This window comes from Chelonoidis abingdonii, chromosome 3 (assembly GCF_003597395.2).
Source record: "Chelonoidis abingdonii isolate Lonesome George chromosome 3, CheloAbing_2.0, whole genome shotgun sequence".
In the NCBI taxonomy this organism is placed as follows: Eukaryota; Metazoa; Chordata; order Testudines; family Testudinidae; genus Chelonoidis; species Chelonoidis abingdonii.
In genome coordinates, this window is record NC_133771.1 from 16,152,237 (window position 1) to 16,166,450 (window position 14,214).

The following is a 14,214-nucleotide window of genomic DNA, read 5'->3' on the forward strand; positions in this document are numbered from 1 at the left end:
TGTGGTTTATAACCTTTAATAGCTTAAAGACTAAAGGAAACCAACTATACAGAGGAAACTATAAAGTTGTCTTCAGTTGTCATGCTGTTAAATCCACAACATAAAACTGATGGGAAATATATTTTTCCTTTTATCCAACTGTAGCACAGGTAGGTGCTACTGTGTATTTTTTTCTAATTTGGTTTTGTTTTAAAGCTGCTGTCCCTTCAATGTTAAAAGGGGACTTACTAAAAGAGAAATACAATGTATATTTTAGTAGTATGGATGTTACTATTTTTCTGCCAGCCAGAATGTAAGTCATTCATAATTTTGAGAAAATATCTTATCTAGGATGGTACTAACACCTTTAAAACAAAACAAAAAAAACATCTATAAACAAACTGAAAAGTGCTTTGAAAATCTTAAAGCTAACCATGTTAAAAATAGGTGAGTGGGTAGTTGCCCAGGAAAACTTTGGGTCATATTTATGCCGGGGTGGACAAACTTTTTGGCCTGAGGGCCACATTAGGGTTGCAAAACTGGATGGAGTGCTGGGTAGAAAAGGCTGTGCCTCCCCAAAAAGCCTGGCCCGCACCCCCTGACTGCCCCCCTCAGAACCCCCAACCCATCCAACCTCCCCTTGTCCCCTGGGACCTCACCCCCTATCCAACCCCCTGCTCCCAGTCCTCTGACTGCCCCAGCCCTATCCACATCCCTGCTCCTAGGACTCTACACCTATCCAACACTTCCCCCCCACCCCCGCAGAACCTTCGCCCCATTCAACTGTCCCCTGACTGCCCACTCCCACCCTCCGTGGCCCTCCCACCTGTTATACAACCCCTCTGCCCACTAACCATGCTGAGTAGAGCAGCATGTCTGGCTGCTGCGCTGGCCGGAGCCAGGCATGCTGCCACTCTGCTTGGCAGGAGCACACAGCTCCGCCTCCCAGAGCACTGCCTGCACGGCTGTGGGAGTGGGGGGACAGCGGGTGAGCGGCTGGGAGCTCAGGAGCCAGGCAGGACAGTCCAGGCCATGGCCTGTAATTTCCCACCTCTGCTTTATGCCATGATGGAATTTTAAACTTTTCCTCTACTGAAGCAGCTATCCTTCAGCGATACTAGTATACTGGTGGCATAGAGTTTGTGAAAAAGGAGCAAAGCATGTAAAGCAATGCATAAATTGCAAGGTTGTGATCTATTTTCTGCCTACCAAGCAGGCAAGGAGACAGTGTATGGAGTTGGACTAATGGTATGGCCCCCTCTATCTCTGTTCAGCACTAACATGCTAAAATGCTGTTAGTTTCATGGCTGTGTGCTCTCCTGATGTTATACAGTGATGTGGTGCCAGGACTCTGACAGAGAGGAACTCTCCTGATTTTGCTGTTTTAACCCTTTGAAAGTTACCTGCTCTCCGTATGTTACACAGGGTCTGGCTAATGAACGTCCAGGGTTTCTTGCTGCTGATGTGGGGATGTTTAGATAGGAAGGAACTGGGTCTGGTTTAATGCCTGCTCTAAGTCCCTTCTTCCCACCTGCTATCACGTCTGGGTTTTTTAGGAACCTTCCACATCCTACCTTCACTCTGTCATGCACCATCCCCTTTTGCTTCAGGTTCCCAACTACTTCCAGGAGCCTACTGCCAGCTGGGGAGTTGATGTGCATTACTCTTACAGAGCATTCACATCACATGTAAGCACCTCAGCCGGACTGCCAGCAGGAGAAGCATCTCCTCAGGAAAGAGGACGTTAGGGACCCTTTGACAAGGAGAAGACAGATACGGCACAAAATCCTTCAGGCCCAAGTGGTGAGGATGAGCACGTGCTCATTGTCCTATGGGTTAAGCCACAGACTTAAAAATAATGAAAAACCAACCCTCCATAACCTTTTAGTAAAGATGCTAACTGGTGACTGAAGAGACACTTGACTTTAGAAGCACTATGAGTTGACAGGTTTCGGAGTGGTAGCCGTGTTAGTCTGTATTCACAAAAACGAGTCCTTTGGCACCTTATAGACTAACACATTTATTTGGGCATAAGCTTTTGTGGGCTAGAACCCACTTCATCAGATGCATGGAGTGGAAAACACAGTAGCAGGTAGGGGTGTATGTGTGGGGGGGTGTTCACACACACAGTATGTGAAAAGATGGGAGTTGCCTTACCAAGTGGGGGGTCAGTCTAACAAGACAATTCAATTAACAGTAGAATACTAAGGAAGGAAAAATCATTTCTGTAGTGGTAATGAGGGTGGCCCATTTCAAACTGTTGACAAGAAGGCGTGAATAAAAGTAGGGGGGAATTAGTATGGTAAGACTAGTTTTTGTAATGACCATTCACTCCCACTTTTTATTCAGGCCTAATTTGATGGTGTCCAGTTTGCAAATTAATTCCATTTCTGCAGTTTCACATTAGTCTGTTTTTGAAGGTTTTTTTGTTGAATTGCCACTTTTAAGTCTGCTACTGAGTATCCAGGGAGGTTGAATTGTTCTCCTACTGGTTTTAATTCCTGATGTCAGATTTGTGTCCATTTATTCTTTGGCATAGAGACTGTCCAGTTTGGCCAATGTACATGGGAGGGGGCGTTGCTGGCCCATGATGGCATATATCACATTGGTAGATGTGCAGGTGAACAAGCCCCTGATGATCTGATTAGGTCCTATAATGGTGTCCCTTGAATAGATGTGGACAGAGTTGGCACCGGGGTTTGTAGCAGGATTTGATTCCTGGGGTTGGTGTTTTTGTTGTGTGATGTGTGGTTCCTGGTGAGTATTTGCTTCAGATCGGAGGGCTGTCTGTAAGCGAGGACTGGCCTGCCTCCTAACGTCTGTGAGAGTGAGGGATGATCCTTCAGGATAGGCTGTGGATCCTTGATGATGCGCTAGAGAGGTTTTAGTTGGGAGCTGTAGGTGATGGCTAGTGGCATTCTGTTACTTTCTTTGTTGGGCCTGTCTTGTAATAGGTGACTTCTGGGTACCGTCCTGGCTCTGTCAATCTGTTTCTTAATTTCACCAGGTTAATACTGTGGTTTTAAGAATGCTTGATAGAGATCCTGAAGGTGTTTGTCTCTGTCTGAGAGATTGGAGCAAACATGTTTGTATCTCAGAGCTTGGCTGTAGACAACGGATCATGTGATGTGGTCTGGATGAAAGCTGGAGGATGTAGGTAAGTATAGTGGTCAGTAGGTTTCCAGTATAGGGTGGTGACTGTGATGGGTTGGATCACAGAAATCCCCTTGGGGTTGCCAACTGATGTACCAAGACTACTTCTGCCCCTGCTTCCCCTGACAACTTGAGACTCTAGAGCCTTGCCTGGCTCTGCCAGACACCACTTGCCGGCCACAAACACAGACCCAGGTCTGAATCACATCCCACAAACTGCAAGCTTAATTGAAAGCAGCTTAAGAAGTGTCCCTGTCTCTAGTACTCAGATGCCCAACTCCCAATGGGGTCCAAACCCCAAATAAATCTGTTTTATCCTGTAAACTCCTAAATTGTTCGCCCTCCATAACACTGATAGAGAGAGATGCACAGCTGTTTTAATTATGCATACTCTGGGTTAAATACAGTGATATGTAAAAAGTGACTTTATTAAATACAGAAAGTAGAATTTAAGTGGTTCCAAGTAGTAACAGACAGAACAAAGTGAATTACCAAGTAAAATAAAACATGCAAGACTATGCCTAATACAGTGAGAAAACTGAATACAGATAAAATCTCACCCTCAGAGATGTACCAGTAAGCTTCCTTTTACAGACTAGTCTCCTTCTACTCTGGGTCCAGCAATCACACCCTCTGTGGTTGCTGTCCGTTGTTCCAGTTTCTTTCAGGTATCCCTTGCGTGTGGAGAGGCTATCTCTTGAGTCAGCTGAAGACCACAATGGAGGGGTCTCTAACAGGCTTAAATAGACTTGTGGGTGGAGGCCCCCTCATCTCTCCTATGCAAAGTCCAGCTCCAAGATGGAGTTTTGTAGTCACATGGGCAAGTCACATGTCCATGCATGACTCATTTTTTACGGGCAGCAGCCATTGCCCACATGCAATCTTGAATGTCTCCAGGAAGACTTCTTATGTGGATTGGAGCCTTCCAAGATCCATTGTTCATTAAGTGTTTCTTGATTGAGCACTTAATTTGCACATTGTTTCTCAAGAAGCTGACCAAATGCTTTACTAAGGCTAATTAAACATCAAGCAAGTACACAGCCAATATTCATAACTTTGAATACAAAAATGTTACAAGCATACAAATAGGATGAATAGATTCAGTAGATCATAACCTTTACAGAGACTTGTCACATGGCATATGTAGCATAAAACATATTCCAGTTACGTCATATATACATTCATAAGCATATTTCCATAAAGTCTTATGTGACTATCACTTATTAGCACTGTAGTGTCTAGGAAGTGGATCTCTTGTGTGGACTGGTCCAGGCTGAGGTTGATGGTGGAGTGGAAATTGTTGAAATCCTGGTGGAATTCCTTAAGGGCTTTCTTCCCATGGGTCAAGATGATGAAGGTGTCATCAGTGTAGTGCAAGTAGAGTAGGGACATTAGGAGATGAGAGCTGAGGAAGCATTGTTCTAAGTCAGCCATAAAAATGTTGGTATACTGTGGGGCCATGTGGGTACCCATAGCAGTGCTGCTGACTTGAAGGTATAAATTGTCCCTGTAAGGAGGCACCCTGGCTCCCTGTCGCACCTGAGGGGAACGAGCCAAAGCAGGTATGTCAGTGGGCGGAGCCACTATCGCCTGTTCCCGCCCCCCGGAAGTCAAGGGGCGGGACAGGAAATATAAGAGCCAGGGCTCAGAGCTCAGTTCAGCGCCGTCCGCCGAGGAGGACGGATGTGGAGGCCCGAGCTCCCGCTCGGCCCAGCCTACCTCAGGCCCACTACCCAGAGGAGCACTGGCCGGAGCTGCCTCAGGCCCACTACCCACAGGAGCGCTGGCCAGAGCTGCCCCGGGCCCACTATCCCGAGGAGCGTTGCAACGACCTGCCCCGCGCCAGCTACCCCGAGGACCTCCAGCCGCAACGACCCTGTGCCGGCTATCCGGAGGAGCCACCGGACCTTACGGCCTCCCAGGTTTCCGAAGAACCCATGGTCTGGGACCCGCCGACCTACGCCGAGGAGGGACAGGTACCGGGAGAAGGGGGGATTGGAAGTAGCCCGGGGGCGGCTGACCAATGTATTGTATTCCCCTCCTCCACCTCTCCAACCCTGCTATTGTCCTTCCTGAACCTGTTTCTTGAATAAACACACGTCTCTAGGGCTGACCTTTTACTGACATTACATTCTACCATACAAACGATATGCTCTATTGGATCCAACCTTCATTTAGCACTACAGCTGGTCAAAAAACAGGGGCAGAGGGGGAATCCTGAAAATGTTCGCAACCTTGATTCCCATTTTCAACCAAAAATGTCATTCAGATTTCAGCCAGCAAGGGGCCGGGGAGCCCCTGAACTGTTTGTTGCTCTGCCCTGCTCCAAAGGGTCAGAGCCCCCTGAACTGTTTGTTGCTGCTCTGCCCTGCCCCCAAAGGGTCAGAGCCCCCCTGAACTGTTTGTTGCTCTGCCCTGCTCCAAAGGGGTCAGAGCCCCCTGAACTGTTTGTTGCTCTGCCCTGCTCCAAAGGGTCGAGCCCCTGAACTATTTACTGCCCCCCTGCCCTGCCTGAGGGCTTGGGTTATAGACTTTGTTTGCTCAGCCCCTAAGCTGAGCCTGACTGTTTGCTGCCCCGCCCTCTGAGCGCTTGGGCTATAGATTTTGTTTGCTCAGCCCCTAAGCTGAGCCTGACTGTTTGCTGTCCCGCCCTGCCTGAGGGCTTGGGCCATAGACTTTGTTTGCTCAGCCCCCTAAGCTGAGCCTGACTGTTTTGCTGCCCCACCCTGCCTGAGGGGCTTGGGCCATAGACTTTGTTTGCTAAAACCCCCTAAGCTGAGCCTGACTGTTTGCTGCCCGCCCTGCCTGAGGGCTTGGGCCATAGACTTTGTTTGCTCAGCCCCTTGCCCTGCGCCAAAGGGTCAGAGCCCCCTGAACTGTTTGCTGCTCTGCCCTGCGCCAAAGGGTCAGAGCCCCCTGAACTGTTTGCTGCTCTGCCCTGCGCCAAAGGGTCAGAGCCCCCTGAACTGTTTGCTGCTCTGCCCTGCGCCAAAGGGTCAGAGCCCCCTGAACTGTTTGCTGCCCCGCCCTGCCTGAGGGCTTGGGCCATAGACTTTGTTTGCTCAGCCCCTGAGTTGAGCCTGACTGGTTGCTGCCCCGCCCTGCCTGAGGGCTTGGGCTATAGACTTTATTTGTTCAGCTCCTAAGCTGAGCCTGGACTGTTTGCTGCCCGCCCTGTCTAAGGGCCAGGGCCTATAGACTTTTGTTCCCTCAGCCCCGAGTACGGGAGCGGAACATGAGCCGGCCGGCGGCCTGGAAGGAGACGCCCTGGCTCCCCGTCGCACCTGAGGGGACGGGGCCCGAACGCACCGGCTTACAGTCCCCAAATCTGAAATGGTTGTGGGTGAGGACAAAGTCACAAAGTTCAGCCACCAGGTTTACTGTGACATTATTAGGGATGCTATTCCTGCTTTTAGTCCATCTTTGTGTGGAATGTTAGTTCAGAGAGCTTCTGCATCTATAGTGGCCAGGATGGTGTTTTCTGGAAGATCACCAATGGATTGTAGTTTCCTCAGGAAGTCAGTGGTTTCTCGAAGATAGCTGGGAGTGCTGGTAGGGTAGGGCCTGAGGAGAGAGTCTACGTAGTCAGATAATCCTGCTGTCAGAGTGCCAGTGCCTGAGATGAGGCATCCAGGATTCCTAGGTTTATGGATTTTGGGTAGCAGATAGAATACACCTGGTTGGAGCTCTAGGGGTGTGTCAGTGTAGATTTGTTCCTGAGCGTCTTCAGCGAGTATTTTAAGCAGATGATGTAGTTTCTTTTGATAATCCTCAGCGGGGTCCACAGGTAATGGCCTGTAGAATGTGTGTCAGAGAGTTGTCTAGAAGCCTCTTGTTCATATTCCGACCTATTCATGATGACTAAAGCACCTCATTTATCAGCCTCTTTGATGATAATGTCAGGGTGGTTTCTGAGGCTATGGATGGCATTGTGTTCTGCACGGCTGAGGTTACAGGGCAAGTGATGCTGCTTTTCCACAATTTCAGCCCATGCACATTGGCGGAAGCACTCTATGTAGAAGTCCAGTCTGTTGTTTAGACCTTCAGGAGGAGTCCACGCAGAATCCTTTTTGTAGCATTGATAGGAAGATTTCTGTGGGTTAGTATGCTGTTCAGTGGTATGTTGGAAATATTCCTTGAGTCAGAGATGTCGAAAGTAGGTTTCTAGGTCACTGCAGAACTGTATCATGTTTGGGGGGTTGGGGGAGGGAGAAGGAGAGGCCCTGAGATAGTATAGACTCTTCTGCCGGGCTAGGAGTATAGCTGGATAGATTAACAATATTGTTGAGTGAGTTAAGGGGACCAGTGTTGTGGCCCCTTGTGGCATGTAGGAGCTTAGATAGTTTTCATGTCCTTTTTCCTCTGGAGAGAAGCAAAGTGTTTGTTTAGTTTTTGTAAAGTCCAGCCATGAGGAAATTTGTGTGGAAGATTATTTCACTACAAAACTGATTTTTTCCTCCCTTGGTATTCTACTGTTAATTGAATTGTCTTGTTAGACTGACCTTCCACTTGTTAAGGCAACTCCTATCTTTTCATGTACTATGTATATATACCTGCTACTGTATTTTCCACTCCATGCATCTGATGAAGTGGGTTCTAGCCCACAAAAGCTTATGCCCAAATAAATTTGTTAGTCTCTAAGGTGCCACAAGGACGCCTCGTTGTTTTAACTATGAGTTGAGTATCTTTGATATATCCACATACCCAGTAAGCTCCAGAGTTGAACCTAAAGCTCTCATTTTTACACCACTGACTTATGAATGTTGCAAACTGATGGTTAAACTGGACATTGAAATGAGTAAAGCTGTTGACAATAATTCTAGTCTTAGCAAGACTCCAGATTAATAATTAGTTTTTGTAGCTGACCTCACTGAAAAATACGTTGAATTCAATTTGGCACTAATAAGCTACACACAGCTTTGAAATCTGCTATGAACTGCCTAGTTAAATTTTTCTTTCCCAGAGGGGAACTGAGCAAACCAAAATTAATAAGTGAAACTGTAGGCATGCTAGAAAAGGGCACATGTAGTTTTCGACATAATAATTGTGAGTCTTTCTTTGAAATTTCATACATATCATTAAATGTGCCAGCAGACTCTATTCTTTATCTTCCTTCTGGATGGTTGTAAAAACAGAAGTTTACAATGAAACCACAGAGTTAAATGGACACCAATTTCAATTTGCAGGGTGTGTGTGTGTGTGTGTACCTGCAGTGTGTGCACTAATTTAAATAGACTACCATAAATGGCAAGGGAGCAAACTAGATTTTCAAACTTCTTTCCATTTTAATCAAGATATTAGTAAAACAAAGAATTTTTAAAAATCCTTAAGTGAAAAATGTATTTTTTTAGGATTCCAACAGGTGGGGAGATTAGGAAACTGTTGAAAGTATAATAATCTGCTTTAACTAAAATACTTACCTAAGAAACTGAAAAATCTCTCCCACGGTGAATGACTGTTGTGATTATTGTAAACAGGGAACTAAAACTTACGAAGGAACTGGTCTGTCAAGGCCTTTATATGGTAGGAATTGTGTTGTCCCTCTGGCTGAGAGACCAAACAGTCTGGATTTTGTACATCTCCAGCATGGTTAAAATGCAGCTCTGATCACACTTTACAAATGTATTTGAGGGATTTAAAAAAAAATACATACACTTGCAGTTCACATTTAGTTGTATAACACTAATTATACCATTGCTCTAATGCTCTGTCTTCTGTTGCTCAACGGGAGCTAGCCCCTCCTTTCTAATACAAAAAAAAGGGTCCAGTGAATCTTGAGGACCTCCTTTCCTCAAACACAGAAGGCCTGGGCGTGCATGACTGAGGTTTGTTCAGAAGCACCCATTAGGTTGGTGCTGATGAATCACCCCTTCTCTTCTTGGTGGCAGGGAGCTCTAGTTGCCAGAACCCTACTTATAGGAGGAAGGGCGCAACTGTGCTATAACAGGTGTTGGCAACCTTTCGGAAGCGGTGGGCCGAGTCTTCATTTATTCACTCTAACTTAAGGTTTTGCGTGCCAGTCATACATTTTAAGGTTTTAGAAGGTCTCTTTCTAAAGTCTATAATATATAACTAAACTATTGTTGTATGTAAAGAAAACAAGGTTTTTAAAATGTTTAAGAAGTTTCATTTAAAATTAAATTAAATTTTTTTTCCTCTGGACCGGTGGCCAGGACCCGGGCAGTGTGAGTGCCACTGAAAATCAGCTTGTGTGCCATCTTTGGCACCCGTGCCATAGGTTGCCGATCCCTGTGCTATAAGGTCTACCTGAGCAACTCCTGGGGAATTGTAAGTGTCTGTCTGGGGGGCAGGGTTAAACACTGAAAGATGATGTGGTACTTCAGTGGTCACAGTAGGTTGGGAGGAGCTTCCCAATCAGCCTGAATCCCACAGAAAAAAACCCTTATGTCGTCTTACAACACCTTTCTGTGGCTGGGTTAGTAATAAAATGGGGACTGGAAATGCTGATCCTTACCTTTGATGGCATTTGTGGGCATCAGTTTGTTTCATTATCGTCATACTACTTCTTTGTACCTTTCCTCTAAGCACCCCTGCACTCCTGCAAATATGTTATATATTAATCCTATTTTATAGGTGGAGAAACTGAGGCAGAGAGACTAAATCCCCAATGCTGTAGCCTGTTAAATTAATCTGAGGTGCAATTATTTCTAACTGAGTTTTCCTAGAAAGACTGTGTGTTATGTGGGAATGGTACTCTGGTCCCTTAGCAGCCGCTTCAGAAAGTAAAGGCCCAAAACTTTTTCAGGATACCCTGCCACTTATCTGCCTGTTCTTGGGGCATACGTACTGTGTGAAATGTATCTGAAGGTAGATGAGCCCCTAGCTCTAACTCTTCTTTGGATCATATATATGGGCATACTACAAAAACTGCACTATATAAATGTGCAGTGGAGAATGTCTCCTAGCTTCAACACCCTCCCCTACAAAAAAAAACCACAACCCACTATGCACAACAGCAACATACCAAAATATCAGTTACTAGTCAAGGGAAATGGTAACAAACCGGTAAACTTCAAGCACTGTTTGCAAAGGGTATTCTGTATGTGAACCAATCATGTTGACACTTAAGTAAAAGGAGAGTAAGTTTGAGGCACTGCAGAGGAAGAGATACGTAGTTAAAGGAAATTAGTGAGCAAAAAAACAAACCAATCACCACCTTGATTTGATCAGTGCTTCCTTTCAGTGTGTTCAAAGGTCCTAGACCGGGGTTCTCAAACTGGGGGTTGGGACCTCTCAGGGGATCGCGACATCATTACATGGGGGGTCATGAGCTGTCAATCTCCACCCCAAATCCCACTTGCCTCCAGCATTTATAATGGTGTTAAATGCACTAAAAAGTGTGTTTAATTTATTAGGGGGGTCGCACTCAGATGCTTGCAATGTGAAAGGGGTCACCAGGAAAAAAGTTTGAGACCCACTGTGCTAGACTTTGCATTATGCTGGCAGGAGCCTTTCTTTGGCAATATTGACTGAAGTGACACTATGTTATAGGCTTCTCCTAGTTTAATGCTCTGTAGCAAGCATGTTGTTCCCACTATTATATGTGGGCCTGAAGTTAGGAGGAATAGTGAGTCTACAGCTGTATAATAGAGAGCAACATGTCTGCAGCTAAATGCCATGCAGCGGAGCATCAGGCAAGAAGGGGAATTAGTGGAGTAAGTGCAGAAGAGAGAGCTGGGGAAAAGTGGGGAGGGAAGTCAATTGGCATCAGACACAAGAGGAACCAGAGTGCTGCTTATCACATAATTTTCCATGTTAACCACTCCTGCAATTTCACTGGTGGCAAATCACTGCCTGCCCATGTGGAGGGCTTCGGGGAAATGGTCACAAGAGCCTCTGGGAAAGGAGCAGAGAGCAGTCAGGGAGGACTCTCCTTTATGTACTCAAGACATATAGAAAGTTAACTATTCATTTCTAAACTCCCCTGGGCTAGATCCAAAGCTAGAGTTAATCAGCACTGACCAGTAGAGTTGAATCAGTTGAGGGTCTGGCCTTAGTTGGCCACTTTAGGCCTCATCTTGTAGTTCTCATACGTAAAACTCCCCTAGGTTCCAGTGAGAATTACATCTATGTCAGAGCGGCAGGATCAGGCCCTAGATGATTATCATTAGACGCTCCCTTGCCTGTTTGTTTTCATGATGTACGCTAGCTACTCAGTTTGTTATGGACAATCATCCATGTCAGTGAGTGACCCTGACCACAAGGAAGTTTATAAACACAGGCTACAGTGGCGCAATACAATTTAGTGTCTGTGACTGCCCCATGCATGACATTAACTTGCTCCAAAATCTGTTACACGAATGAGTTCCCTAGTTCCTGAGATCTTTAAAGTGTATGATCCACCTAAAATGTGGGATACAAAAAGCCTCAGCGAAGGTAGCTGGAAACAAGAATTTCATTCTGAAACTGTGTATAAGAATGCATGCTGAACTTTATTACAGCATGGCATGAGTCAGCACTGCTAAGGTCGCTGCTGAGTTAGGATTGCATATATGAAAGAGAAAGGCAAATGTGGGGCTAAGGTAAGTGACATCCATGCAAATTAATTTGTGAGCAGCCCCATCCCCCCACTCCTCCAGTAAATGGAAACTTCTCACACTTTATGGTGGTAGGACTGGAAAGTTAATCTCTTTAATCAAACACTGTCAGTTTTTCTGAGCTTGGCCCTGTCCATAACCTCTGCTCAGCGTGTTGTATTATTAGGAAGGTTGAGAGGGAGGAAGAGTTTAGTCAGATTAAACATTTACTAATGGATGAGTGGTGAATCAGATTGAGGGAGCCTGAGGACAAAGAATGTCCTTAAGCCAAAGGCTTTCGTACTGCAGGGGCCGTGAACAACTGAGCGAAATATGACAAGGCTGCTCTGGGCACCAAGTCTGGTAAACAATAAGACTTTGCACTTCTATAGCAACTTCTAGCTGATGTTTGAAAGCATCTTACACAAAGTGACTAAATTAAGCCTGAGTACGTCTTTAGCTGCCATCACTGTAGCATCAAACTCCACAAGGAAAAGCAAAGAAGTAATAGTATCCCTGTTGTACAGATCGGAAAATGGGGCTCTGAAAGGCGGTGACTTGCCCAGGGTCATACTGTAAATCTTTGCCAAATCCAGGAATTAAACGTGTAACTTCCAGTTGGGTGCATTTACTTGGAAAGCATCTTTCTGCCCCTCGGAAGCAGTTTCTGCCCCTCACCCTTTCTTTACAGTTGTAGCAAAATATAACTCTTCCTTTGGCACAAGGGTTCCTTACATTAATGCCTCTTGGTCTTTAATAGAAAAATACCCAACTGGCAGCTTGTAGAAAGGCTGGCGAGATAGTGATCTAATCTAATACATTGACTCTAGTATTTCTGAGGCACCTTATGCATGGTACCTAGCGACCCCGCTCTTCGTTGGGGCAGAATGGCAAACTCTTCACCCCTCACAAAACTGAATAATAATATAATATAAAATAGCTGTTGACTCTTCTGCTTGTTTAATGACTAACTTTCCAACACAGATGAAGCTAATAGGTCCAAATGATGTGTTGTAAATAACTCATAGAACTTTTTTCTGCTTTGGGAGCCTTGTAGCCCATGTTTGGGCACTGAGGCAATAAAAAACAATCATCATAATGCACATTAATGCATCTTCCGCTTACTCTCACATGGTCCACTGTTTCAATGTTAATAAGACACAACAGAGGGCCAGATTCTGAACTAGTGTAAATCAGCATAGCTCTGCCACCACAGCCATAAAGCTACATCAATACCCTCATGCGGTGAGGATCTGCCACCACAGCCATAAAGCTACATCAATACTCTCCTTCAAATTGCTCCTTAAAACTCTCTTTTGCTGTGATTTCTATTTAAATCTAACAGTGGCTAGGGAGCTGACCTGCTGACACTACTGCCTATCATGCTGACCAATACTGACTCATTGTTTCCTTGTGTTCTCCACCCCTGTCAATTTACATCCTTCTACTAAAAGAATGAGGAGTCCTTGTGGCACCTTAGAGACTAACATTTATTTGGGCATAAACTTTCATGGACTAAAACCCACTTCATCGGAGGCACGCAGTGGAAAATACAGCAGGAAGCTATATATATATACACAGAGAACATGAAAAAATGGGTGTTGCCATACACTATAAGGAGACTAATCAATTCTAACTGATCCTTCTGCTGTCTCTTGTCTGGCACTTAGAACAAAAAGACAAGCTTCCAGTCTGTGTTTGTATCATAACTGCTGTAAATCCAGCTAACACCATAGTCGCTGTTTCTACCTCAGTAACTGCATGTAAAGTACTCACATGCCAGTACAGTGTAGGGTGCGGTACAAGCTGCTTTGTGCAAAGTTCTGGTGATAATGTAAAGTCCCCTGGATTCCCAGGCTCGCTCCCTCTTTGTACACCCCAGAACAAAGTAGTTTCCCCTGGCTCTGGGATGCCTTCATCCACTCTTCCTCCAACTCCCTCCGTATATACACCAGATACAAGCCATGCCACTTATTCACCCTCCCAGTCCAACAGGAAGGACTCCCCCCTCCCCCAGCAGGTATGGCACAAAAAACTGGGGTAGCTGAGGGGGAGATGGTGGCGCAGTGAACCCAGAAGCCCCAGTGAATCAGGCTGATTTGTGTCTGCTGGACTAGCCCTGTGGGATGTGGCAAGATGCTAGTCTGTGCCGCGGGGGTGAAATGCCAGTCTGGGGGGCATCGGGAGGGGGTGAGGAGCTGGGGGACATGCCGCTCTGGGTGGCAGGAAGAGGCGAGATGATAGTCTGAGTGGAGGGGGCTGGCACAAGACTCAGTCTCTGGGCAAAGGGGAGATGCCAGTCCGGGGGTGAGGATGTGGGGCAGGCTGGACTGAGAAAGAGGAGGGAGGGCAACTAGAAACACTGGGCTTAGAATAGAGCCCGTTACAGATCCCCTCTGGCAACCTCTTCCCTCCGGGGCTTTTTTCTTTGTCTTCCTTCTCCCACGCCCCTTACCTCCTGCGCGGGGTCCCCGGGAGCGGCCTCCCGGCTCTCCTGTTTCCGGGGGCGCGGGGGCGCTGCTTGCCGCTGTCCTGGAGCAGCCTG

The 14,214-nt window shown here is 46.2% G+C and overlaps 1 protein-coding gene across 2 annotated transcripts in view; it reads right to left on the reverse strand.

Moving 5' to 3' along the window:
* Positions 1-14,214, reverse strand: part of PLA2G7 (phospholipase A2 group VII) — a 53,589-nt gene extending 39,375 nt beyond the window's left edge. Inside the window, exon 1 of one of the 2 annotated variants that reach the window (XM_032777595.2) lies at positions 14,125-14,214. Coding sequence is in view for 1 of the 2 variants with exons in the window: in XM_075063630.1 (XP_074919731.1) it covers positions 9,608-9,629 (22 nt within the window). In the remaining variant the exon portion in view is untranslated. Of the gene's footprint in view, positions 1-9,607; positions 10,024-14,124 lie in introns of those variants that run through there. The other variant, XM_075063630.1, reaches the window with a different exon arrangement.